Source organism: Xiphophorus couchianus, chromosome 4, assembly GCF_001444195.1.
Source record: "Xiphophorus couchianus chromosome 4, X_couchianus-1.0, whole genome shotgun sequence".
NCBI classification, from domain to species: domain Eukaryota; kingdom Metazoa; phylum Chordata; class Actinopteri; order Cyprinodontiformes; family Poeciliidae; genus Xiphophorus; species Xiphophorus couchianus.
Genome location: NC_040231.1, coordinates 13,545,890 through 13,573,424, shown reverse-complemented (window position 1 = coordinate 13,573,424; position 27,535 = coordinate 13,545,890). Strand labels below are relative to the sequence as shown.

The 27,535-nt window shown below is 35.2% G+C and overlaps 1 protein-coding gene across 1 annotated transcript in view; it reads left to right on the top strand.

Annotated features, from left to right (window-relative positions):
- The window catches only part of LOC114142919 (globoside alpha-1,3-N-acetylgalactosaminyltransferase 1-like), a 40,892-nt gene extending 15,230 nt beyond the window's left edge, over positions 1-25,662 (top strand). The window contains exons 3-12 of the mRNA XM_028014491.1: positions 6,256-6,297; positions 6,480-6,620; positions 10,615-10,647; positions 13,063-13,197; positions 13,301-13,409; positions 19,755-19,868; positions 21,516-21,632; positions 21,785-21,918; positions 23,412-23,489; positions 23,590-25,662. Of these exons, the coding sequence (XP_027870292.1) occupies positions 6,256-6,297; positions 6,480-6,620; positions 10,615-10,647; positions 13,063-13,197; positions 13,301-13,409; positions 19,755-19,868; positions 21,516-21,632; positions 21,785-21,918; positions 23,412-23,489; positions 23,590-23,737 (1,051 nt within the window). The 3' untranslated portion in view covers positions 23,738-25,662. The remainder of the gene's footprint in view (positions 1-6,255; positions 6,298-6,479; positions 6,621-10,614; positions 10,648-13,062; positions 13,198-13,300; positions 13,410-19,754; positions 19,869-21,515; positions 21,633-21,784; positions 21,919-23,411; positions 23,490-23,589) is intronic.
- The last annotated feature ends 1,873 nt before the right edge of the window (positions 25,663-27,535 follow it).

Sequence of the window (27,535 nt, the reverse complement as noted above, 5' to 3'; positions counted from 1 at the left end):
AAATGCCGAGTTAAGTTTTTCCCTGTAAGTGTACGGCAGTTTAAATATAAATATTATATTTAAATTGCTTCCTTGTGGGCTAAAGCAGACTCCATTGTTTTGTGTATTGTACTCTAGGGTCAAAGCAATTCTCTGAAGCTGTTCCTTAGAAATGGGTGTGCTGTATGCTTTTTCTCCCGTTTCTTTTTTGTTTGTTTTTTGTATATTGTAAAACTCTCACATAAGTAACTTATGTCCATGAGTTACTTATTTGCAGTTTAGCTGACGTGAAACTGTGATCCCAGTGAAGTAATGATAGTTTAAATGGCTTTTCTTAAGCAGTTTTGGGTTGCTCAGTCTGGCTGTTACCAGACAATCAGACTGTCTGGTAACAGCCACAGCTCATTTGACATAATTAAGATCTTGCAAAAGTAGTCACACCCTTAACTTTTTCACATTGTATTTTGCTGGCATTCCTGAACCAACATGAACTAAGTACATTATTGTGTAATAAAAGTGAAGTGATGCAACGTTTGATTTTTTTCCCCCTATTGCTATAGTTCTGAAGAGTGTGGTGTGCATTTTGGTCAGGCCCCACTTACTACGATACTCTTAAATAAAATACAATCCAATTAATCACTTAATAAACTGAATTCACCTGTGTGAAGCGCGATCTCACTAAAACACAGCTGTTCAATAAACATCTCAGAGGTGAGATACAAAGCCTATTCATGTGTGAAAAAACAGCGTCATGAAGATTAAGGAACAGTTTGAATGCATCAAGAAAACTATAATTCAACTAGAAACTTGGATGTACTCAAAATATCAGGAGCCCTGGATTCAGATACAAAGCAACACGTCCTCTTTGAATGTTATAATTTGTAAAAACAAGCATAAATGCTAAATTTGGCATTTACATTTGTCTAAGGAAGCAAACATTTAAGCAACCACTGCCTTTTAGTTTTGTTTTTGTTTGGAGTAAGCCCCTTTAAGACATCACAGATGAAGAAATGACCTTTTGTATCAAACTCTCTTCCAGAAAAAGCAGACCGAGGGTAATTCCTACCGTAGTTTTACTAGCAAAGTATTTCGTGGTACCTACTCGGAAATGGGTGGTGGCTAGATCAAATATCCATCAGTTGAATTCCATTTGAATAACTATTTAAATATAATGCTACTTACTTATAAGTAAGTAGCATTACTTATAAGTAATGCTACTTATAAGTAGCATTACTTCCTTTGGCAAATATTCAATACTTCACAGCTTCGACTATGAAAGATTATTATACAGATCATCCTGTGTGGTTCACAGGGAAAAAATGAGATTTTGGAATGCTATATAAGCTTAAGTGTTAAAATTATTTAAAGACTATTAGTTGAAAAATAGCTTTCTTACAACAAACAGACTACTTGACCTTTGTATGCTTGTTCCTGCTGCACAATGGTGTGAGTGGCTTGCAGCCTCAGTCTGTAAACATGGGATTTTTTCTACAGTATTCATGTAAATTTTTGCCGTCAAAATATGGGAGAGGTAAAAGACAAGTTTGCACCTCTGTCCCCTTTCTTTTAAAAGTGAGGCAAGTTGTTCCTCTTGCATTATCATGTTCAGGAACCTGTGGGTGTAACTATCAGATCTCTGTTGTTAGTGTTGCTGTTAGATACAGATTATCTCCAAATATTTTAAATAAGTCTTCCATGGAGAATATTCTGTTCATATCAATGGTGGTCAGCACATTACGAACATTTACAGCAATTGACTTAAAAATAGAAACATAATTCTTCCATATCTAATTGGGAAAGTTGAGCCGCCCAGGCTTTTGTGTCGATATAATCATCTTCTGACTATGTATCAATCTTTCACCGGCTCATATCTTCTGTTTTGTACCTTTGCATTGCCATCCTAAGACTACTGATAATAAAAATTGCTCAATCTTACATGTAATTTAATTATGTCATTACCATTACCATGATTGCCATTTATTGCCCTAGTTTAGCTCTTAGAGTTCTTAAAATATGTGAGATGATGCAAATGAAACCAAAATAACTCAAGATTACCTTTTCCTGGTAGACATGATTTCGTGGAGATGCATAGTGATATATTTTAAAGTGGACAATAAGTAGAAAGTTAAAAATTATTTCAAATTATCAGCTGTCAAACCAGGTATTAATATATGCTCAGCCAGTGGGAGATATCCCACTTTACCAGCCAAGAACAACATGCTGGGACAGGAAGTTGGGAAAGAATCCAGTCTTACAGAGAGCAAGCTGGTTATTGGTTTGTGAAAAGTGCTTCTTTGGCAGTAAGCCACATGTTCAGTGTTCACAGATCATCCTTGCTTATGGAAATGTCAGTGTTCAAAATGATTGAGAACAGATAGCAAATGACAGAAACATCATATGATCCTTTTGCTCCTTTTTTTGTAAACCTTTTTATTACATTTAAGTAGAAAATGTAGGCAACTTAAACTCTCATCAAGTTTTCCTCCATTCTTTTGTTTTGATTTTAGCATTCACTCCTTTTGGATAGGAGTGTATCGGTGTCAACCAACTTTTAAAAAATGGCCTGCTTGACCTTGAAAACAAAAAATAAAAAAAATAAAACTTCTTTTCTACTGTAAAGAAAAGAAACCCCAGATCAGTTTTCAGTGGAAATGCTGTTCTATTGTCTACACATTCTACTGCAAGGATGTGGAAGATTTTAAAATGACCTTTGTGTTTTCTCTACTACCAGAGAGTGCAGGTTGTTGTTACACGTAGCACATAAAACTCAGTGTAAGAAATTCCTGAAGCTCCTGCAGCTACTTGCCTGTTTGCAGCCTCCCTCACCGGTATAATTGTAGTCTTTTTATCAAGATTTTGCAATCTCGTATTCATATAATGTTGTGGAACTTTATCTCCTGATTCATAGCTTTTCAGAAAGGGAGGTTTTTTATGTAGCACTTCTGGAAACAATGCCTGTAGCTAAGTTTAAATACCTCTGTTCAAAGTTTGTTGAACAAGAGTGGAAAAAAGGAGAACTGTACATGTAATGCTAAGACAGTTTTCACTGTATTTATTAGTGTAGGCTATATAAAAGGTAGATTTTGTGTTTTAACGATTAAAATAGGCAGGTATAAGTGTCCACTGTAATGTGGAAAAGTCAAGAAAAGCACAGGGATACCTAAACTTTATGCCAGTTTCTCCACACTCAGCGACTCATTGTCCAAAATTAGGGATAAAAGCTCAAAAACATGGTGGAGGAGAATTGTCTATTTAGTGATTAACAATTGTGATACCCACTTCACAAAACAGACTTACTCCAGTGGTTAAATTGGTAGTTTCCAACTGGACATTGTTTTGATCTCTGGCTTTCACAGTCTACAATTAAAAAGAGTTTTGGTGAAAATTTTGGAGCTTGGATGCACTTATTGGTTTGTTGTTATCTATATTTAAGGATAGAAAAACAGGCTACTGGAAGAATACCATTTTAATTAATGCAAAATGACATAAAAAACAGTAACTTGGATGCTGTATTTCTAAGGTCCAAGCAGCATAAACAGCCTCATTGCTACATTATCGAGACAATGAGAATAAAATATAAACATGTAGACAGCTTAAAGACGAGCAGAGCCAATCTAAAACACAGTGATTCAAAGTTGAGTTTTCACATGCTGCCTAACTATCTTTTTCAGTTATTGCAAAATCCGGGAGGCATTAGTGAAATGGCTTCTTTCAAAGTTCACTTCCTATAAACACATACAGTACTGGAGAGGACTTTTTTTATATCACACAAGAAATGCTATAAAACAAATGTTTAACCAGAGCAAGTTTTTGCTCATCTATTTCAAGGTAGTTTGTGATTTCCCACCACACACAGCTAAATGGCAGTTTATGAAAACATTACAAGATATTCACAACTAGCCTGTGTTTTGTGACTCAGAATAACAGAAGTAAAGTCATTGGGCAGCATGTAAAGTGTGAATTAAACAATATTCATTACATGTATGAGCAAGAGAAGGCAGTTCTGCAAAAATGTCCTGTCCTGTCTTTCACTGGTATCAGCATTACAAACGTAGCCCTATGTGGTCATCATTAGAAAAAAACATTAACTTACCCAAAAACATTGTTGTAGCAGATAATCAATGATTTATCTTTTCAGGGTGCTAACTTTTGTCTTTCAGTTTCTTAGATGTGCAAATGGTGTCAGATGATAATTTAATATTTTTTTTTCTTTTATAAGAAAACATTTCAGTTCATTGAACATTTTGGTGAGTGTCTTAAAGAGAAATATAATAAATGTGCATCTATGGATATACACTGAAGGCCAAAAGTTTAAATGCAAGATGACATTTTTACAAAGAACAGTCTTAGCTTCACTGATATGCTTTACACCCAAAATAATTCTTATAGCAAAAAATCCCTTTTGAGAAAAGACAGTTTACTGTATTTATGTACTCTGGTTTTTCTTGCTGGTATTCTGTGTTCCTCACAGTAGCTTCCTCTGGCTTTAAAAACAGCATGGCAGATGTTTGACTCAAAGTCAGGACTCTGGGTGGGCCTCTATAAAATGCTAATCATAAATCCAGTGGGTTTAAACTTTGGGCATTCTGGGAATCAGAAGAATGTTTGCAGAAATGTTGTTTCAAGCGTGGAGGGAATGGATAGTGGGATAATAGAGAGCATGGCTGTGTCGCAAGGTGCAGTTGTGGGGTGTTGAGGCTGACGCAGAAGACCCAGGTTGAAGATGATTTAAGAAAAAATTCTATTATGAAATCCAAAATCCAGGCAGCGCAGATAAGCCGACACTTAACGCTCAGACCTGGTAGCAACTGGTCGAATAGACAGCTTGACAAGACAGGTACAACAAGGACCCGACAAAGACACAGAAACACAGGTGGCATTAAATACACAGAGGGTAATCACGGAACGAGACACACCTGGGAACAATCAAGGGGTAGACAAAACAACATGGAGACTCAAGACACAGAAACCCAAAATAAAACACACAGAAAAACTCACATCAACACAGAGAAAACCCAATCCTGACAGGCTGAGAGCCCTGGTTCTTTCCTCTGGATTTGCATATTCGAGTGGCATAGTGATGATTTTAAGATAAGAAATGCAGTCCTGGGCGTGCCGTGGTGGCGTAGCGGTTAGCGTGACCCATATTTGGAGGCCTTCAGTCCTCGACGCGGCCGTCGCGGGTTCGACTCCCAGACCCGACAACATTTGCCACATGTCTTCCCTGTTTCCTGTCAGCCCACTGTCATATAAGGGACACTAGAGCCCACAAAAGACCCCCTGGAGGGGTAAAAAAAAAGAAATGCAGTCCTGTGTCCTTTTTTTCACTTCACTTTATTTTCCCACGTTTTTTGTTTATTGTGTTATGTTTTTATCACGTAAAGCACTTTTAACCTTGTTACTGAAATGTGCTATAAAAATAAACTTCGACTTAACGTAATATAAATGTGATAACTTTTCTTGTAGTCACACTCTTGTTCTAATAATGAGCAAGAGCCAGCTGTCCAAACTCCCTGTGAGTTTTAAGAGTTTTACATTCATAGGGATGTAAGTATTAAAAAATATAAAAAATATTCCTCATTATAGGAGAACCACAATTCAGGCATAAATTCATTGAGTTTCTAAAAACTACTTGACTGGATTTTAAAAAATAAACTCAGGAAAGTGTGTTATGAAAATCCTTTATTACTATCCATTTTGTATGGATGTATGGATGTGTAGCCCTTCTGTCTGTCTCAGGTTCAGTAGGTCGACTTCACAACAGAAACATTCAGGTTTAGTGTATTTACTTTAACAAAAAAGGAAATCAAGTTGGTGGTTAACATGAGTCCAGCAGCTTCTGCCTCTACACATTAAATAAAGTACAATAAATAACCTTAAACAAACTACAGAGCAATATCTTCCAATGAGCAGTTAGCAGCAGTTAATGTTTGTAAAATTAAACATAGCTAAAATGGACAAGATTAATATTGAAAACAATTAAAAACATATACAAAACATGGCAAAATTACTCTTGAAACACTTTGTATTATTAAATTTGTCTAAAATATATGTAAAAAAATAATATTTGTGATGAAAACACAGAGCTGATCCTGATACGTACCATAGGTACAAATAGCAACAGAAAAAGGGGGGAGGAGCTGTCAGTTACTGGTTGCTATGGTAACTACCAACTGCCAAGAGCAGCCTAACAGAACTTAAAGCAACAATAAATGTCTGGAGAAACAACTTGTTAACTATAAAAAATAATATATTGGTTTCATTATGTCTTCACAGATTGGCATATGGCTACTTCAGAGAAAGCTTTTCATCTATCAAGTGAGTACTAAAAACATTAGCTAGAATTACACTTTTTAAAAATATAATTAAACACTGTTAGAGATTTCCACTGAGTCTGTCAATGCCTGACTGTTCAACAAATCTCATGACCATTTTGTATCTCTTCCATCCAATTCATTTTGCCACGTGATTTGAAAATGTGCTTGCGTTTTCCTTTAAAGCTTTTGCAAGCCGTGTGTTTCCTCTGAGAAGGACTTATTTGAATTGGAAAATAAGTCTGATGAGATAAATAACAAGGACAAGGATGGGCAGTGCGAGAAAGGCAGCACGAAGGTGTACGAATCATGGATAATGGAATCAGGGTAAGAAGCCATTTTTTGTTGTACATTGTTGTTCAACACTATTATGGTTTATTATGGCTAAAAAATGTGCTAGAGCTTTAAAAACCATATAAAGCACCCACCAATCTACAGTATACAGTATATCTACTCATTCTTGTATAGTATAGGAGCATTTTAAATAAGTTGTAACATGTAAAAATGTAAAAAAAAAAAAAAAAAAGAAAAGAAAACCTTTGTTAATTGTAAGCTAAAATTAATCTTCTGCCTAAATAATTATTTTCTAAAGAGTCATTGGTATATGTTTTCTCTTTCAAACATTAAATAATCATCTGTCCATGTTTGCATCCAGACCAAATGTAATTTTATTCCATGTTTTTCCTCTTTTTCTCTCTCTTTTTTTTGAGTGGGGAAAAAAGTATTGTGCTTTTTTCATCTACTCTACATATGAACTCCTGGACTGGACCTCAGCTTATGTTAGGGATTTTGATTTCACTGTCAGATATTTACAAATATTGCTGTTATTAAATTTGTTTTTAAAATGATTTCAGTAACATTTTTGATCATATGCGTATAATTAAGAATTATACTGTATAAAAACAAAGCACACATGGACAAAACAAATCATGTGAAGTTCAAAAGGTGAATGGTGACTTTGTTATTATTCAAAGTTACTAAAACAAAACAACTAACATTGATCTTAATGTGATATAAAATATAATCTGGAAGACACAACATACCAAAATGCAAAAATAAATTTGATTTAGTGCATTTTATTAAGACTGAGAGCTTAATTAGAATTTTTGTAGGTATTCGATTTTATTGTGTGGACATACCATACCATACCAACTTTACTTATGAAGCACTTTATATACCGACAGGACCAAAGTACTATGCACAATCAAAAAATATAACGCAATTATAAAATAGAAAAGATCGAATATAAAATACATATTAATATACAGACACAATAAAACAAGGTGAAACCTCTCAGATTGTGAGAAAAGCCACAGAAAAAAGATGGGCCTTAAGAATAGACTTAAAAACAACAAGTGAAGAGGCCTGTCTTATGCCCAAAGGAAGACCGTTCCATAGCTTGGGAGCTGCCACAGAAAAAGCCCGGTTCCCTCTGAGCTGCACTTTGTCTTTGGTACCTTCAGAAGCCGCTGATCAGCTGACCTAGGTGTGTAAGAATATAACAGCTCAGGCAGACAGGGAGGGGCACGGCCATTAAGAGCTTTAAAAACAAATAAAAGGATTTTAAAATTAATCCTAAAATGTACTGGCAACCAGTGTAAGGAAGCTGAAATAGGGGAAATATGGTGAAATTTTCGTGTACCTGTTAAAAGACATGCAGCAGCATTTTGTACCCTCTGAAGCTGGGAAATATATAAATCATTGACTCCTATATAAAGTGCATTACAGTAATCCAGCCGTGTGGTCACAAATGCATGGATTACTTTTTTTGTAGTGCTGTCTGGAGAGAATAGGTTTTACTTTGGCTAGCTGCCTTAAGTGGAAAAAGCTGGATTTTACAACGGCTCTGTGTGCTTCCAGCTTAAGACCAGCATCCCTCTTAATGCTGGGATTAACCCCTAAATTTGTAATAACCGGTTTGACATACTAGGCCAAAGAGCCAAGATTGGTCAGGGAATCTACAGTGGATCTGCCAAAAAATCGCTACCTCTGTCTTATCTTCATTAAGTTTCAAGAAATGTAGGGCCACCCAGGCCTTCAAATCTTCCAGACTTAAAAATAGAGACCGAAGAGAGGTGGAGTCTGCGTTCTTTAGTGGTAAATATATCTGTGTGTCATCTGCATAACAATGAAAAGCAATCCCATATTTTTAAAAAGAAATAGAGCCAAGAGGAAGGAGGTACAACAAGAAAAGAAGAGGGTTTAGAACTGAGCCCTGTGGGACACTACACGACAGTGGAGCAGAGGGGGACCTCTGGGCATCAAGACAGACACAGAAAGTACGCTTGGCCAAATAAGATTTAAACCAATCCAGAGCTATGTGACTGATGCCCACCCACTGTTCCAAACGGGAAAGTAAAATGCCATGATCAACTGTATCAAAAGCAGCTGATAAATCCAACAGCACCAAAACAACACAGTGACCAGAATCAGTTGCTAAAAGTATATCATTAAAAACTTTTAAAAGAGCTGACTGTGTGCTGTGAAATGGTTTAAAACACGACTGAAAACCCTCTAATATGTTATGTTCATTAAGACAAGCCATTAGCTGACTATAGATAACCTTCTCAAGAATTTTTGAAATAAAAGGCAGTTTGGAGATAGGTCTGTAATTCGCCAGAACAGTCGGATCCAAAACTGGTTTCTTAAGTAGAAGCTGCAGAACTGCATGGACAGGAACAATGCCTCTGATATGAAAGCCTCTTTCCTCTTAGAAAACATATCCGCCAAGATAAAACCTTTGTTTCTTTGTTCTCAGAACAGCTGCCCTGACGCAGATGGAAAAACAACTAAACTAACCCCCCACTTGATAATGTGGGTCATAATTGTAGTTTTTAGAAACCAGTTCACAGTTTAAGATGCAGAAATGAAGAATAAAAACAAACTGGGTGAATAAGTGATATTCAGCCTGTGGAAATCTGCACCAGCAGCACTTTTGATAACATATTTTGACATGTTTTTTTAGCTTAATTGAGTTTGTTCAACAGTTAGCAGATCTGCAACATAATGTTAGGTGTTATGTCTCCCTGTATCATGGCTTCTTCCTGTGGAGATAATGTTTTTAAGAGAGACCCTATTGTGATAAGATCACACCAGATATTGAATGCAACTGAGGTTCTTTCTGAGAACATGATTTTGCTATTTCTAGTTGCGTTATTAGTTTATTTTTTCAGCTTCAAACATTAGATTTTGTCCCCTTCAGCTAGTCAAATAGAAAGCAGTGTTCTTAAAGGAATAACACAAGGCAAGTGAGCTTCCTGGAGTGAGAGCAACCCTTGGTATGTGGCAAGGAATTTTATCAAGTTTATGATCCAATGATTCCAGCAAAGCCTGGGATCCTGGAGGAAGAGGAGGAAATGCTCCCAGTCTGAAGTGCTCTGGTTGAGTTGTCCTAAATCAACATGTAAGATGTCAAAATAAACTTTACAAAGGAAGGATGTGAGACCTTTGAACCAGCAGAACAATTACAAACATCTTATAAGCCACGTTTCGGTGACTTAATCCCTCTGTGAAATGAATGTTGGCTGAATTCGTTTTCCTATGTTCACTGGTTTTACTGACATCTTATCAAGAGTTTTAGTCAGTGGAGTTCACTTATCATATTTTGTCTCATCTAGTTATATCTGAGCAGTGATTTCTTTTTTAAATTGACAGGTTTAAGTTTAGCAACCTTTTAGTAATTATGTAGTGTTTTAGCATCGAGTTGTAGCCATGTTTAATTTAAAAATTATAGGAACAAAAGTGTTTCTGCCCAGTCACTTTAAAGTAGTTTGTAGTGACACTAGGTTGTCGAAATTATTACTGGTCATTTATATAAAATGTAAGGGTAATTAAAAGGTGTTTATATTTTAATAAATAGAATTTATTCATTACTTTAAAAGACAGTCTATGGCAAAATTGTTCAGAAATGTATTATGCTTTGTTTTTATAATAAACGTTTGTTTAACTACAATCAAACAATTCAAAAATACATTTTCTTTACATGCCCACACAATTTTCTAACAAATTTTAAAGTCTAATTATAAATTAGAAGTGCACTGGCTAAAGAAACATAATAACAAATAAATGCAACATTATATTTCTCCACTGTAATGAACAAAAAACCCATAGAAATCTAAAAACACCAGGCATTTAGCAGTTTTAGGGAATGTGCCATTTTCAGAAAGCTGACATTTATCTGACATTAAATTACTTATAATTGAATAAATAGTAAAGATTTACTCTCTAAGTTCATCTTTTATGATTTATAAAATGTCCTGCATGTACAACTTCTGTCCTTCAAAATAAAATGCTGAAGCTGATTTCTCTTTTTCTTCTCCAGACTAAAATATGCTCAGCCAAGCACGCTGACTGGGTAAGCCGTCACAACATATTTGATTCTACTGTGCAACTTTGTTCTTGCCTCAGATCATTTTTCTGGCTCAGTATGTAAAATCTTGCAGTTGAAAGAGGGTTTTGTTTGTTTTTATTATGCATTTTTATTGCTCTAATGTTCCTTAAGTAAGTACAGGAACAAAAATATGAGCATTTAGGTTCATTAGATCAGTAAATTGAAATGTTTCTTGAAGTCACCACTATTTTTTAATATTAAATATATTCTGGACAACCTATTATACAGTGGAAATAAAAAATGTATATACCATGATTAAAATTTGATCTTTTTTGAGGTGGTAAGACATGAAGCTATGAAACATTGTTTCAAAACATTTCTACCTTTAACACTGGAAGTACCAGAGAAAGGTCATTTAACATTTCTACCTTTGGAGCCCAGAGACGGGTCGACTGACCTGAAGGATTTTATCTAGCAGGTGCTTTTGTTCTGTAAATAAGGCCATTACCTTATAATTACCCTGTTAATGGCCTCAACGCATCTCACAGTTGCACAATTGTTCCTTAGACTAAGACTTAGACTTAGACTGACTTTATTGTCATTTTGCATGCACAGGGTGTATACAGAACGAAATTTCGTTGCATACGGCTCAGGACAATGTTTGAGGTTCCAATGTTGTGAGGTTACTCCAGAATAAAATAAAATACAGTATAAAATAAGAATATAAATCTAAATATAAAATATAAAGTGCAGGACTGACAGTAAAATAGAAGTTATTTAGCTCTGTACATGTGCAAGGTATAAAGTGGAGACCAGTTTTTGAGTTCAGTCCAGTTAAGAGTTCAGCAGTCTGATGGCAAGTAGGAAAAAGCTGTTTCGGAACCAGGTGGACCTGCACCGGATGCTGCGGAACCTCTTTCCAGAGGGCAGCAGGGAGAACAGTCCATGGTGGGGGTGTGAGGGGTCACTGACGATGTTTCGGCCTCAGGACATGCATCCTGCATCGATGGCTGACCTGACACTTCGCCCTTTTGCCTGAGCTGGGTGTGGAAGGTTGTTGCCGAAGCAGTTTCTCCTTGTGCGCCTTCTTCTCACTCACATGAGAGTTACCGAACTCTTCTGCAAGCTCAACCAGGAAGTCCACCCGTCTCTCCTGCACCCCAATGCATGCCTGATAAAGCACATGTGCATTCAGTGCTGCCATGTCAATCATATTTGCCAGGTTTGCTGACCAGCTGTCACATAGTGATGGAACCTTGGTCACCCCCCGCAACATTATGACTGAAATAAATGCCATTAGTTCTTGTGAACTAAATAGGTGAAGCAGTCACCTATTTATCCTCCACAGCACAAAAGGCTGCATGCAAATTTGCATGTGCAAAGTCTCCCAGATTTCTTTTGCTTACACTTTTTGCATGATTTTTTTGAGGTGGATCAACACAATTAATTTGGTTAGTTTATTTCTAAACTGTCATTTTAAACCCACTTAGCTTTATTTAAAAGAAAAACATTACTAATTTTTTTAGAAAAACCTTTGCATATTTCTTGAAACAGATTGTATGTTTTGCAAACTCTATGTACATTTGGCAAAATGACCTGGATAATGCAGCACAACATCATGGATCAGCTGCAAAAGGTCACATCTCTCCAAAAACACTTCATGTATGCTTCAAAACTAAACTGAAGAGCAGTTTAGTTTTGAAGTTACCATCTATGATGGTAATCATAGATACCATCATAGATCGCACCCACCCCCAACATGGACTATTCACACTCCTACCTTCTGGCCTGACGGTCAATGGCCACATTTACAATTGAAGAAGGGATGCTAATTTGAGTCATCAGAGTCGTCAGTTTGGACTCAGGGTCTTTTGACCCTGTTTCGGTACGTCAGGGGAGAGGTCGAAAACCCTGGTACTCCCTTAATTGTGACATTTGTACAATTAAACTGATAAAACACAAAAACAATAGAGATTCTGAGCGATAATTTTTTTTTTTACTACTTTTACTACTTTCTTAAATACTGCAGAATACATGTTGCATTAAAGATGAAAAGAATTGAAAAATGACTTAACTTCGTCTCTTTATACCTACTGTAGCTGTGGATTATGCAGTGTATGTATACATAACTAAAAAGCAATGCAATTGGTGTTTTTTTCTAATACCCGTTGAGTAGTTTCGGGTTAAAAAACAGTAATAAGGATGACACCATCATATGTTTTAGAAGAATAATGGGCAGAACAACTATGTGATGCTACTTTCTGAAGCTTATTAGCATTAAACTCTTCATCAGTCATTAGAAACCAAAAAAGGAAGATAAGTTGAAAGGCTTTTTAAGCTTTTTAAGCCTTTTAGATCACCGTGACTCAGAATTTGCTCCAATGTGAAACTATCCTGTGATCATTTTTGTTTATAAATGCATTTCCCTTTGTTCCCAAGACGGACAGATGTAAATGCCGTAACAAACTGGAACGCTCCTCTCGTCTGGGAAGGGACCTTTGATCCTGTGGTTATTGATGGCATCTATAAGAAAATGGACCCAAGAATAGCTGTGGTGGTTTTTGCTGTTGGCAAGTATGTAAACAGAATATGTTGTGGAAAAAGATGTTTCTTTTCTGTATTGCTTGTTTTTTTCCTCACTAATTGAAGCCCTTTGTTGTTTGCTTTCACCACCCAGATACACTCGTTTTCTACAGAAATTTATTGAGACAGGAGAAAAGTATTTCCTTGTTGGCTTCAGTGTCACTTACTACGTTCACACAGACAGAGAAGATGAAGTCCCCAAGGTGAGTTGCTTGTATTTTTGTACTTAGCCCTGCAACACTGTGATTGTGAAAAGCACTTTAATACCTCTTTAAATACAGATTTGATCAGCCAAATTTCTTTTTTCAAAAAAGATCAATTAGTCAAACAACTTTTACTGACTACAGAAAATATAATCAATTTATTTTACTCCACTTTTAAAAGTTGAATTCTTCTTTGAACCAATGCTGGTTAAATTTTTTAAAACAACCAAAACAGCTTTTTTATAATTGTGTATGCTTTCTTTGTTTAATTTTAGAGATTCTTTGATTATCTGAAACATAAAATTGCAACAAAGTAGACATTTTAAAATTGAGACGTGGTAAATATGTTTTCATGTCGTGACTCTTTGTGCAGACTTGGCTCTATTCAGATTACTGTTTGTAAAAACGATATTGCTAAAAAACAAAAGAGAGGCCATGGGGATGGATACAGGTTCAGAAAAGGAAGAGACAGCAGCTATGAAAAAAAAAGTTGTCTAAAATATTATATATGCTAGATTGTGTTGGTTCATGTTTTGGATTAGAAAGTTCAAGAGTCATAAAAACCTTTGCAACGTCCTGTGTAGTTTGCTAATGAAACTGCTGATGATATTTGTCTCTGAATTACCAAGAACAAAAACGCAGTCACTACTCACTAAATGCTGAAATAATACCTTAGGCTCATTTTCACAAGCAAAATCTGTTCCAAGAAAATGGATAGTTTGGCAGCAGGAAGAGCTGCAAGCCAAATCCTGCGTGACAATACCTGCAAATCACCTGAATGCTAAAAAAAATTCCAGGAAAGAAATTTCCGTTTCTGAAATTTGAAACTTTTGTTCTAATAGGAAGATGCCCCCCTTGAACTCTGACAAAGGAATTAATTGTTTTGCTTTCAATATTGTTTTTCTAAAAAGAAATATTATTCTAGTTTGGTTATATTTTTGCCTTACACTTATAAAATGCATAAATCTGGCATTTCTCAATCTTTTCTTCATGCAAGTTAGAGTGTTCCAATCTGTATGTTGCCAATTTGCATGTTCAATTTTTACAACTGTTTCTTTAAAAACAAAAAACCCCATAAAAACCACCTAGCTAGACTCTGTCTTAAGGATTTGAGGACTATTGTTATCATCTAATAACAAGAAAATTGCTTGAAGAAATAAAACTTGCCATTTAATATGTTGGCATGGAAAATTCTAGACCATGAAAAAATTAGAAAAATCCTATTAATTATGAGTCATTTACTGTACATCCAGGAACTGTGACTTGCTATATATAACATCTCAGATTTATTAAATAAAATAGGGGTTTTTTTCAGCAAAAAATGTGTTGCAACAAAAGTAAGATGCTGTACTTAAAGTTTGAATGCGGAAAATGAATGTGTTGAGATTAAAAATGCAAGATAATTTCCATGTAGGTATTTGACGCAACAGATTCACAAAAATAAACAGGATAGATTATGACACAACTGTAACTTCTTGTTATAATTGCTCGTTTCTGAGAGCTGAAACAAAAACATATCTGGTGGCATGGTTTACAGTAATATACCTTACCAAGCTCCGCCCACAACCGACCCACATGACTCCAAGTCTCACAAGCAAAGCCTCCCGGCGCGTTGTTTCTATGAAAACACGACTCCATTAGTGCATCATTTCTACCGGAGTTTCACAATATATCAGCTACAACAATGGACAGAGGAACTAACAAGTTCATGTCATCCTTTTTGGATGAGATCAAGGTGTTTGCGATGCCTTAAACATTGTGCGTCACAGCAAAATGCTTTCACTCAGATCCACACACCCTCTACATCAGGGGTACCCAAACTTTTTGAGACCAAGATCTACTTTTTCTCTCACCAGCCGGCTGAGATCTACCTCATGACACAAAGACATAAAAATTGTAAATTATTGACTTATTTTATATGCGAATATACATCAGTTATAGCAGAAATATTAAAGTGATAGAAAAGCTAATGCAGTTTCTTCCTCAGTGAGACTCTGTCACTGGGAGGAGGTTACTGGTTTCTCAGTCACAAGCTGGTTGCAAACCTGAGGCCAGCAGGTGTCAGTCAGTTATGGTAGATCTGAACTTTGACCTCAATATGAGAAGCTACAGCCTGATAGGAGGAACCAAAGAGCTCTGTAAAGGTAAAGGCAAGTCTTCTGAAGTTGGGAAATAATTAATTTAATTTCACATAATTATCACGGTAGAAGCCATTTGTTTGTTAAAATTTTATGAATTATATTTGTTCTATTTGATGTTTGTTGTGAACGTAAACTCACAAACAACGAGGTAATTAGTCCAACGTTTAGAAACTACAGCGGCTGTAATGCGCCACAGCAAAGGTAAACAAAGGTAAAATAACCCGAACAGGTGATCAACTCAAAACCACTCTTACCTTTTTACTCTCTCTCTCTCTTTGTAGTTTAAGGACACCTGTTACCGTGGCAACCGCCTGCGCCCCGGAAGACGAGCAAAGATTACGTTAAAAACATAACATTCAGTCCGTTACGATATCAAGTTTCCAGGCTTGATATTTATTTCTCGGTTATTAATCAGCGCTTCCCTGAACACAGCGATGGTTGATTGACTAGCTGTACTTGGAGCTAACGTGGCTAACACGAGTAACAGTTTAGTCCAAAGCCTTTTCTGCTAAAATAAAATCTTTAGTGTATGTCAGATACAGCACACATTGCATATTGATCTGTTTAGCTAACGTAAGACTGTGTAGCAGACAGGCTTCAAGGTGTAGAAGTTGTATCAGTTCTGCCATTATGCTGCACTTAGCTAACGGGAAGCTAAGTGTGTTTGTGAGACGGCGCACGTGACCACGTAGAATGGGCATCAGCCAATGAAAAGCGGCCCCTGTGGTAAGGTCCATGGAAACCTTCTTAATTTTATTCATAAAGCAAGTTAGAAGTGCATATCTCAGTGCAAGCTATTTTAGTTTGGTAGCCATATTAAGTAGAAAAAGCACCTTATAGTAAGATAAAGCAGTACAATAAAAAAAAAAGGCCTGAAGTGCTTCCATGATGTTTTTATGGAACTGTAGGGCAGTGGCTTAAATATGTCAGCGGATGCCACCAAAATGTTAGATTTGTTCTTTGGGTTGTGGAGGTTGGTAAAGTGTGTCCGCTGAAGAACACCGTACTTGGTGTCTGTTACGGTGCGCTGGCAGAACAACGGTCACGCAGCTCCTCAATGTAGCCAAATGTTACTTTTAATGTCCAAGTAGTTAGTTTTGTATCGTTTTGTCTTTTACTTCTTTTTAAATATATGCTGTATCTGTAAACAAAAACAAAAAAATAACTGCGTTAATGAGACTTATGTTGACACGCAGTATTTGCTGTGAATTTCGAAGCGGCTGCGCTGTCGGTTGGTCCGAATAAACGGTCTGAACCACGATCTCAACTGCCGTGTGGGTCCGATTCCTGCCTCATGTTTCCTTCTGACAACCACCATTAAAGAAAACACAACCCAGAGTCTAAGGTGTCATCTCACCCAGATAGGGTTACAGAACCATACAACCAAAGGTAAAGGAAAAATTCAGCAGACTGGTTTTTCTTGTTAAAGAATTCAAACAAAGCTGGAAATAACCTTGGTCTTTCAAGGAAAACAGATGAAACGGAGAACAAACGTTTAAAGCGGTGATCAGATTTCATCTGGTATTTGTGCCAGGAACTCAAAAATCAAAGAAAGAGGGAGTGACACAAATAGGCAGAGAAGATGGATTTAAGGTCTTTGTCAGATGCTGTGTGGGGGGAAAAAAGCTGGAAAATTAAGTTAAATATTCAAGGCAAATACACTGAACCAGTAAAATAAATCCAGTGTTAATAAAATGTATTTAAATGTAGAGGATTGTGTTTAAACTGAAATAAATCACTGGACTCCTTTATGGACAGGACAAATCACCTAAAAAACAGTTTTTACCCGATGGCAATCATGGCACTAAATTCAAAGGCATAAGAACTTCTACTCTTGACACCACTTTGTTATAAATGTAAATTCTGTTGCGACACCTCCAGGCGCTGCAACCATCTTCTGATGTCTAAGTTTATTTCTCATTTTGTACTATTCGTTTCTTTATCTTTGTATATTACGTATATACACATAACCTGCATCTTAACTCGAGTCGAGCAAATCCCTATCTCGTTGTAATCTGTTGATGACAATGACAAATAAATCTTATCTTATCTATCTTATGGTGGTAGATGATGCCGTTTTTCTCAGAGCAGCTTAACCTGAGGGTTCCCATTTTATTTTTGCACTGAATTGACATAATTAACAAAAGAGACTCATACCTATTACTCAGGTCTAAAATTCGGAACTTTATAGATAATATTGTTTTTTTTAATACAATTTACAAAACTGGATAAAAATCTTTATCTTTAATTTGAAAAGCATTTTTTCTGAACTGCTTTTCAGTTCAGAGAAGCAATGTGAGATGCACAGGGTGTGTGCAGCTCACACCTTGTGAAACTCTAAAGAACAGCTTTGCGCTGAAAGCCAGATCTCAAAAAGACTCACCGTAACCCTGCATGCAGGGTGACGTAGTTGTGAGTACTTATTGAAGTAACTCTGCTAACATTTTAGTAGCACAAGGCTAAGAGTTGAGGGCTTGACTGATATCAAAGCCTATCTAGCGTTTGGCAAGAGTTGATTTGTGTTTCCTAGTTTTATTTTTAAAATCAGTAGTAGCAATAGCTTTTAAATTTTTTTTATTAAAACTAGTGCACTAGCTCCTTAGCAGACTGTTTTCTCAGGCAGTACTGCGCTGCAGGTGCATTTCAGTTAAACAAAATGTCAGATGTTACAGTTGTAGCTCATGTTGTGGACACATCCGTTCACCTCTATGTTCTGACTCCAGCTGCAGCTCACGCCCTGTGAAACTCTAAACTGTGAAATTTAGACTTGTGGCTTATTCACCACTTCAAGTTGGTGAAAGTACTTCTTGTAAAGCTAGATTCTTTAGTAATGAGGTTTTATGGTTTACTCTTCTTTAGATTTTCTGCAGGATAAGAACTGGGTTTATGAAATGCTGACATTTTCTGAGAGACTGTTTTATTTGGCAGGGGGAATCAGCAGTCATAATGAAATCATGAAATTAATTATTGTAATGATGCACGCTTCATAAGTGTAGAAAGCAAATTAATCAACAAGAGAAGTAGGCATTGTGTAGACAGATCCAGAAGCTTACAAAATAAACAATTTACAGACAGTTAACTCAGATTAATAAATAATGATACCAACAAGAAGCGACACAGGTGAGTGCATAAAAATAGTCAGAGAACTGAAAGTAAGTTTCTGGTTGACCAGAACCTGCAACTTCCTGACTTTTGAACAGGAAGTAAAGTGAAGTCACAAGAGGAACCCCCTCACTCAAGACTTACTAATGATGAAACACACTGAGCACAAGCTAAAAATACAAAAAAAACAAAAGGTCGACTAACAAACCGGACTATTTATTGATACAATGCTTACATTAACATTGAGTTTGTTGATTTAAATTATACATTTGTGGTTGAAGGAGGTACAAAATGAAGAACGTGGGAGGCAGGCCCAGATCCTTTTTGTCAAACTGAGCTGCAGGACTTGAGAGTTCAATTAAAAAAAAAATCATATTAAAAACCGTCTATAGTTAAAGTGGAACAAAAGTATCATTTTGTTTTGTATGTTTTATGCTTGTTTTGTTTCCTTTTTTTAAGTGCTTTTGCAGCATTTCAGCCTTTCAATATGGAGAAACCCATGTGCCACGACAACACTGCTCTAAAAAAAACAAATATATCAAAACTTATGTTTGATATTAGATATTTAATCAGATTTGTAGGTGTTTATCATTCGACCAATGCTGCTGTTGTATTTATAGTTATATTTATTTATTTCAAACCGATTTTAAAAAACAGAAAAACGTGCATACATACCCAAGAACAAAATGATTTGTTTACTACACTTTTCTGTTTGAAGTGAACAATTACTTAATCCTACTCCTTATCTCAATTTAATTAAATATATTACCTACTGACTCAATAATTATCGAAAATTGGTAATTAAAGCCATAATAGTGATAATATTCTAAAGAGCCAACAATAAATTATATTACACAGAAAAGATGATTACAAACTAACTCTCATGAGACAAGAAAATGTACAGATAATACTAATATTAGCAATAACATTTGCAAATAACAACATGGCTTACAGCTAAGGTTCTTTGTATTAATTTTTAAACTGGTTGATGTTTGGGCATTGTTTTAGTTCCATACTCAGTTTGTTCCATTGTTTGACCCCAGTTTGAATGTTTTGGTGTTGTTGTTTGCAATTAATTGGGTTTTTTTGTTTGATTTTTCAGGTTCCTCTGGGTAAAAACAGGAAGGTTACAGTTGTGTCCGTCCCAAGTGCAAACCGCTGGCAGGATGTTGTGCTGGGAAGGATGAAATGGGCGACCATCACCATTGAAAAGCAGGTAAAAAGTGAAACACAAAGAATTGTCCAAGAAAGAAAGCTAGTTGTTTTTTTAATGAAGCCATGGAAGCTAAATGGATGGACAGATTTATTGTAAAAAGTGGAGTAAATATTAGGCAAAGGCTGGCGAATACATGGTGTTCCAATATCCAAGGACACCTCATAAATTTTAGTTTTCCATCTGTCAAGTACTTAATGATAACTATTCCGTTTTTTTCAATACACAGTCAAATTCCTATCCTGCAATCAGTCCTTCCTGCATATACATTCACATTCAATAACTTAAAATATGCATTCTGATGAGGCTCATTTATCAGATTTTAAGCAGGTAAAGAAACTTTTCATTAAGCCCACATTTCAGTTGTTTTTGTTGTTGTTCATATAAGTGAAAAAGCATCATAATTAGCAGAAATAAAAGCTTTCAAACATCAGTTTCTGTGTAAATAATTAGGAGTGAGAAAGGATAAACCAGCCGTGATTTATTTAATTTTGGAAGATCTTATTCACCAGTTTTATCAATGTTCTTAAATGTCTGAGAATCAGCCACTGTTTACTTTTGCTCTGCAGTGAGCGAGAGCTGACACGTCTGCAGTCAACAATAGGCCGACTTAATAACTTTCGCTCTGTAATTATCAACTTTTCAGACAAAAGTAAAAGAATATCAGTCAAAACAGAATCGTCAGGTCAGGCTTTTTAAAGATCCCAGTAAATAATCTGTGATGCGTTTCAGTTGGCGACGGAGTTGCTGAAATAAAGGACTGTTTGAATAATATTATAATCTTTTGAATATGACTCCATAGATCAAAATAGTTAGAACTATATATATAATTATATATATCTCCCTGACTACGCCACAATGCTAAATAGATGTGAGCAAAACATTTGCTTACATGTTTTGCATGTAAGCAAATACTGTATCTTGCATGTTTGATATCACTAAATGCCTTTTGGCATTTTGTGATGTCAAAAGGAGGAAATTTTTGCTTTTTGCACCTGAAGGGGAAAACATCTTAAGAGTCACTAACAGCAAAAGCTTCACTCATGTTGGCTTTGCTTAAAGCACTTTCATTTAAGCAGCATTTAAAATTCATCCAGCCTCTGATGTACTTCACACAATGTGAAAAACAAAAAACTGTCCAAGAAACTAAACACAGAAAAATAATTAGATGACAGGGAGTGAAAATCTTTATACATATAATTTGAATGTAAGGTTTTTAATTCTTTGCTCAGTAGCATAATTTACTTTCCTCTCTGCGGTGCGTTTGTTTTACGTTTCACTGCCTCATCTGCTGCTCATGCTGGGCCAAGTCCCAACCAAACACCTGTTCTAACCACATAACACTGTCCTGGTGGTTTGGTTCCTTTCTGAGAGGACAGAATGAAAGTACTAAACCTAAAGAAGGTGTGAAATTTCCCCACCGAAACAAACTAAATCCTCCAAGCTAAATAATTCAGGTTCCTCCCAAACCTCCGGCAGCCATTTCAAATCGACTGTGGCGATGTTTGAACTTAATGTTTCAGACAATTTGAGTTTTCAAATTGCTACTTCACATTCTAGAAATAAATGCCAGCTTTCCAAACATCATCCGTTACTATGTGCTCTAGCATTATAATGTTTTATTAACACCTCCATTACATCTACTTTCAGATCCGTAAAGAGGCGGATTATCTGTTCATGATGGACATAGACAGCGTCTTCCATAACCGGGTTGGAGCCGAGTCCCTCAGTCGTCTTTCAGCTGTACTTCACCGGGGCTACTATAAGGTAGCCTCACATAATATTAGCTCCAAGGGACGTAAATTAAGATGAGAGATATTTAGTCTCTTTGTGCCATATATGCTGCTTTTACCAGTCATTTTCAGTTCATCACATATATTATTCAAAGCCTCTCATGTTGACCTGTTTTGTCCACACAGACGACGCCAAGGGACGGTTTTCCTTATGAGCGTCGACCTCAGTCCAAAGCCTATATTCCTGCTGGGGAAGGAGACTACTACTACACTGCAGCGGTGTGGGCTGGATACCTGGAGGAGATGTACAAGCTAGTCAAGTAATCAAACTACAAAATCTTTACGACAAAAAACCTTCGCCTTTAAAATCATGTCTATCCAGGCAGAGGTGTTGACAGGTTTTTAGCTGCTGAGACTTGAGACTTGACTTAGATCAAGAAAACTTTATCTGGAGTAATCAGGACTTGAACCAGGATATGCAGGGTATGTAAACACACTGCAGCTCTGACAGCCAATGCAAAGCATGTTTATGCTTTATTGTGAAAGGCTGATTGAAATATTAACCAATTCATGGAGTACTTATGGCTCATAACAACAAACTCATGTAAACTGTACCTTCATAAAAATGCCTACACATCTAAACGCTGGATAAACTAGATAATTTCAGAAATAAAATAAAAATAACGTACCTAAATCTAACACTGTAAAACATTTGAGGGTGCTTTAACTTCTGCTTTGACAATTGAAGTCAAGAAGAAAGTTGTTTTGGTTTTGACTCAGAAATTAAAGTTCATTAAGTTGATTTAACAACAAGAGACAAGTTGTCTAAACATTGTTTTTAAGTTTATTCATCTTGAATTGTGAGATTTAACTTAATGCTGAAATTTAAACCAAATTGTTATTTTACAATATGCAAGAAAAGAAACTGCCCTCACCTAGTTAGAGCACACATTTCTCTATTATTTTCACTCACCTTATCAAGTTAATGTATAAATAATTTAAATTCTTGCTCCAAATTGCCTGAGCAAAATTCCTGATAATGAATTTTATTAAACATCAGAATGAATTCTGCTAAAAACATTTGGTGTGAACAGGACATTATCCTCAAGCTTTAAAATCAACATTTGCCTTAATAAAACACAAGAGTCAGATCAACGTAACGCATTTCCATCTCAGGTTACCAAAAAATGCCTCAAAGCATTCTGGGAAATAGTTCCCACTCCTCTCTTCTTCTTTTTTCAGTTTTTTAAGTGTTAACCTAAAATCTCTAGTTTTTTTTCAGCTCCTAATAAAAAGTTAACACAACCTGCTACTGTAAGTTTATCTTTCACACATTCACACATTTAGGTTCAAAATCAGAAACTTGCTAAATTTATTTGACCTAAACAGTAGAAGGTAGTTGACACAACTAAATGTGGCTTAAATGTTTTACAGTGTATAGATACTTCTGAAAAATGACACAAAAACATTTCTTGTAATCTTCATTCATAAATTTGGTATTCTCTGACATTTATTCTGGAAATATGTTTATAGTATAGGCTTGACAAAAAGTAAGCTCAAAACTGGTTCATTGTGTGAAAACAATTATTATTTATGCCAGAGACACAAACTGAACAGTTTTATTAATAACCAGAGCGAGTCTTATTATTCAGATTAAAAGTACCTTTTGAACATAGCAACCTTTGACATTTTACATTTCTGTATTAACAATGTTTTTTATTGTTTTGATGTAAACTTAAATGTCTTGTTTTTTTTTGTTTGCTGGAAGTGTTAAACTTTTTGATTCGTATTTTGATTTCTGCTCTTTTACCAGGTACTGTTACGAAATGTCAGAGGAGGATGCCAAAAACAAGATCGAAGCTGTTTGGCAGGAGGAGAGTCATCTCAACAGGTGCAATATGACACAAACTAAAACTAAACTTATCTAAAACCAAAATATCTAAACAGAAAAATACTTACACTGCATATTTGTCTGTCCTTCTTCATTGCAGGTACCTGTTGACCAACAAACCGGCCAAGGTGCTGTCTCCAGAATACCTGTGGTCTGACTATGATAAAGTATCGCCTGACATTAAAGTCGTAAGGATCTCCCAGTTGGTTAAGAACTACGCAGAAGTTCGTCCAAATGGTGGAAACTGATGCTCAAACCTCAGGAGCTGGTCTCAGGTTCTGCTCATTTTGCTTCTTTGTAGTTTTGGGTTTAGGGTTTAGGTGACAAAATATACCCGTCTGTCAGGGGATGCTCATTACTGCACACGAGTCAATTCTTACCAACCCGCTTTGATTACCGACAACTTAAATTATTTTTCTAAAATCTACGGTAATGATCGGACAGCACAAAATGATATTTTTTAACTTCACGCCGATCCTAAGACTTTGATCAAGAATGTAGCTACATCTAAATTGCCTTACTTCCTTGAGAAATTCTAGGAAATACAATGTTTAAAGCACGTGGGTAGAGAGGATAAGTTTTTACAGATATAAAATCAAATATTAAGCGAGGAGATGGTAATGTGTAGTTATGTAATAAGGTGAATTGGAGGACTGAGTTGATCTTCTGAGACTCTGATGTTGGTACATTTATATACAGGTGAGAAAATTCAAATATTTTGAAAACGCTCTTATTTTTGTCACTTATTTCGGAAAATGAAACTGCTATAATACACACAGAGTGAAATATTTAAAGACTTTATTTCTTGTAATTTTGATGATTATAAATTACAAATTTATATTACAAAAGACACTGCATTTTGGGTTTTGAATATCTGTAGCAATAATCATCAAAATTACAAGAAATGGAGATTCAAGTTATTTCACTCTGTAATAAATCTGTTATGTGTGATTGAATATTTCACTTTCTGAAATGAGAGACAGAAAATATTAAACTTGTTCATAATATTCAAATTTGCAGCTTTATATTTTGTTTGCTTGGGCACAAAGGGTAAAAATGTAGGTGTGAGGAACTCTTGCTGCTATGTCCAAAAACTGTTTACAATTTATTTACTATTTGTATTTGACTTTTTGTTATTATATCCTCAGTGTGTTGTTTTTTCTACCACTTAAAGTCTATGACTTAGAAAGTCATAGACATTTAAAATAACTTTAAAAGCCACTGACTGTAACATGATTCAAAATTTGTGAATTATTATTATTATAATAACTTTGAAGGGAAACTGTTTCTTATATTTTGTTGACTTTGTTTTGCTTTGTTTGATTTAATGTTTGCATTTTTTAATATTATTTTGTTTTTACACAAAAAATAAAATAATAAATACTTTTTTTCTCCTTAAATCTGAAATTGCTTGAAAGATGTGAAGGAACATTTAGTTAAATTAAAAATCATCTGAACATGAAATGAGTTTTACAATGTAATTGTTCAACACCTGATAGGTTTAAGTTGAAAACGTCTTTTTTTAAATCAAATATTAAGATTTGTAAGCATCACTTAAAGTTCACAAACACCTTTTTGGCTCCCCTTGTGAAAATGTAATTCTAAAATCTTCTTTCAGTGAAAATACATCCTGCACTACCTGTTACATTTGTTTTCTGTTTCTGTAGATTTACTGGGTTTAAGGAAAATGCTATAGTATCTTTAAAATGAATTGTCATTTACTATAAATTTTTCAGGTGATCACATCTGTTTTAGGACTCCAGACAATTTACCAACATTGTTTACAGAATATTGATGTAATATAAGAAGATATTCCTATATGCAAAAGGGGTTTCTTTTGAATTAATTACATTTTAAACCATTTTGAAAAGGAAATTATTCCTTTGAAGAAACCTCCTGGAATTAACAATTAGATTTTTATTTTTATTTTAATCGTTGGTGTTACAGATTCTCCCACAGAAATGAAACATAAATAAATGACGGCTTGTAATCATCTCTACCAGAGCAGCCAAAAAGTGTAGAAAAATTTTAAAGAGGCAGTATTATATAAAATCACCATGTTATAATGTTATTCCCTCACCAAACCCATAGCTGGAGTGTTGCTTTGGTTCTTTCACACATTTGAGAAATACTTTAGTTTCTCCTGGTGGCCATTTTAGATGCAACAACTCCTCCACTCAGCTCCTGCAGACTAGCCAGCAGCAATTAGCAACCACCTGGTGGAACTGAGCATTTGCTGAGCTCATTGCACGATATTATCGTTTTGTTTTGATGGCATTCTGAAGGCAGAATGTCAAAAAGAGCAAGGGCTTCTTAAAGAGACAGAGGCCCAATTTTAAGGCATTAAAATGTGAAGTCAAATTTCTCTTTAGTCTTTTTAGTCATTTTTATAACAACTTCAGGTAACATAGTTACTTTATTGCACTGTAAAATGGCAGAATGGGCCTGGAATATACATAATACTGCCTCTTTAACGTTTTCTGTTTGTATGTTTAGATGACATGCTCTTTTTAATGTCTAATTTAATTATTACAGTGATAAAAAGATTTTAAAGATTGTGTTTTGTTTTTGAAACATTATTTTTATTGTGGCAAAACTCTTTTTTTTTTCCTTTGTGGATCTCAGGAATATTTTTATGAAGGTAATAATCAGTTTAAAAAACAGAAAAATCACAGATCAAACTAAGAGTAGAAAATAAAACGTGTGAAACATATTAGAGACATTCGGTGTGTTACAGTGAAGAGAAGAGCCCTTTTTAGAGATGCTATTTTAAATTTAAAATGTTATATTTTGTAGATCAAATTATTTTGGTGAAGTAAAACACTGTGCTTAAGATTTCTGTTTATTTGTGGCTTTAGGATTCATGGGATGTGAGTGCAGGTTGTTCTTTGTGTGTGTGGAGATTTGTTTCTTTCTGGAAGCTGCACTTTTGGTGTCTTTGTTATGGTTACTTTGTTTTTACAATCAGTTTTGTAATAGGGAAAATAAAGGAAAAATAAAATTTACATTTGTGAAGGATTTCTTGTGTCTGAAGAATGAATCCTATAAATGAATGTTTTGGGCTGAATTATTTTTCCAAAATTCTTTCAATTATCCTGTAACTTGTAAGTTTATACTGATAAAATAATCCTTAAATTGTCCGTTTATTGTTTGCCTGTGGGTATATTTAATCAACAAACCAATCCCACACTGTTAGTGCATTAGCTAATTATATAAAGTGATAGTAAAAAGAAACTGCAGTCTCTTAAAACGTACTAATCTCATTAAGGAACCTGTTTTACGTCACATTTTGAAGCGTCCAAATCGCACATAATTCACATCAGACAAACTAAACGTCAAACCAATCAGTTAAAACAAACCAAACAAAAAACAAGCCATACTTGCCATACTTGTGTTCTTTTTTCTTTATTTTGCCATAAATGTGAATATTTAACATGTAAAGTGAGACATGCAGGGATGTCTGAGACGTCTGTTGATTGAACAATATGTGGTGAATTAACTCAGCAGCTATCTTAAATGCTTTCCATATTTGAACCATTTTATTTTACATTTTTGTAATAAATTATAATATTAGAAACTGGTTCACATCAAGTATTTTCTGTTAAAACCTTAAGCATTCACAGCAAACCCCGTCCTCTGTCCTTCTCTCCATCATTGATTTACAGATACAGCTACAATTTTAAATGATTGATTCTGATTTTATTTCTTTTTAAACTTGTTTACTTATGACCTAATTTTCCACATGAAATGTTTTTAAAGACTGGCACTCACTATCCAGGAAACACAAAGTTTACACTCTGTTGCATGTCTTATTTTCATGTGATGTCCTGTTTCTTATTTACATGACCAATTTATTTTAATATCATCATGCACAGTTAAAAAGCATCCATACAGAACTTTTCTAGGGACTTTTGTTGTTTTGTGAAAATTGTTTCAGATTACCAAACAAATGTTACAGTCAGACAAAGATGAGTTGGAAGAGTAGTTTTCAGATGGAGCAATTCAAACCAGTCTAGTCCTTTGTAAAAAGTAAATTTCTCAACTTG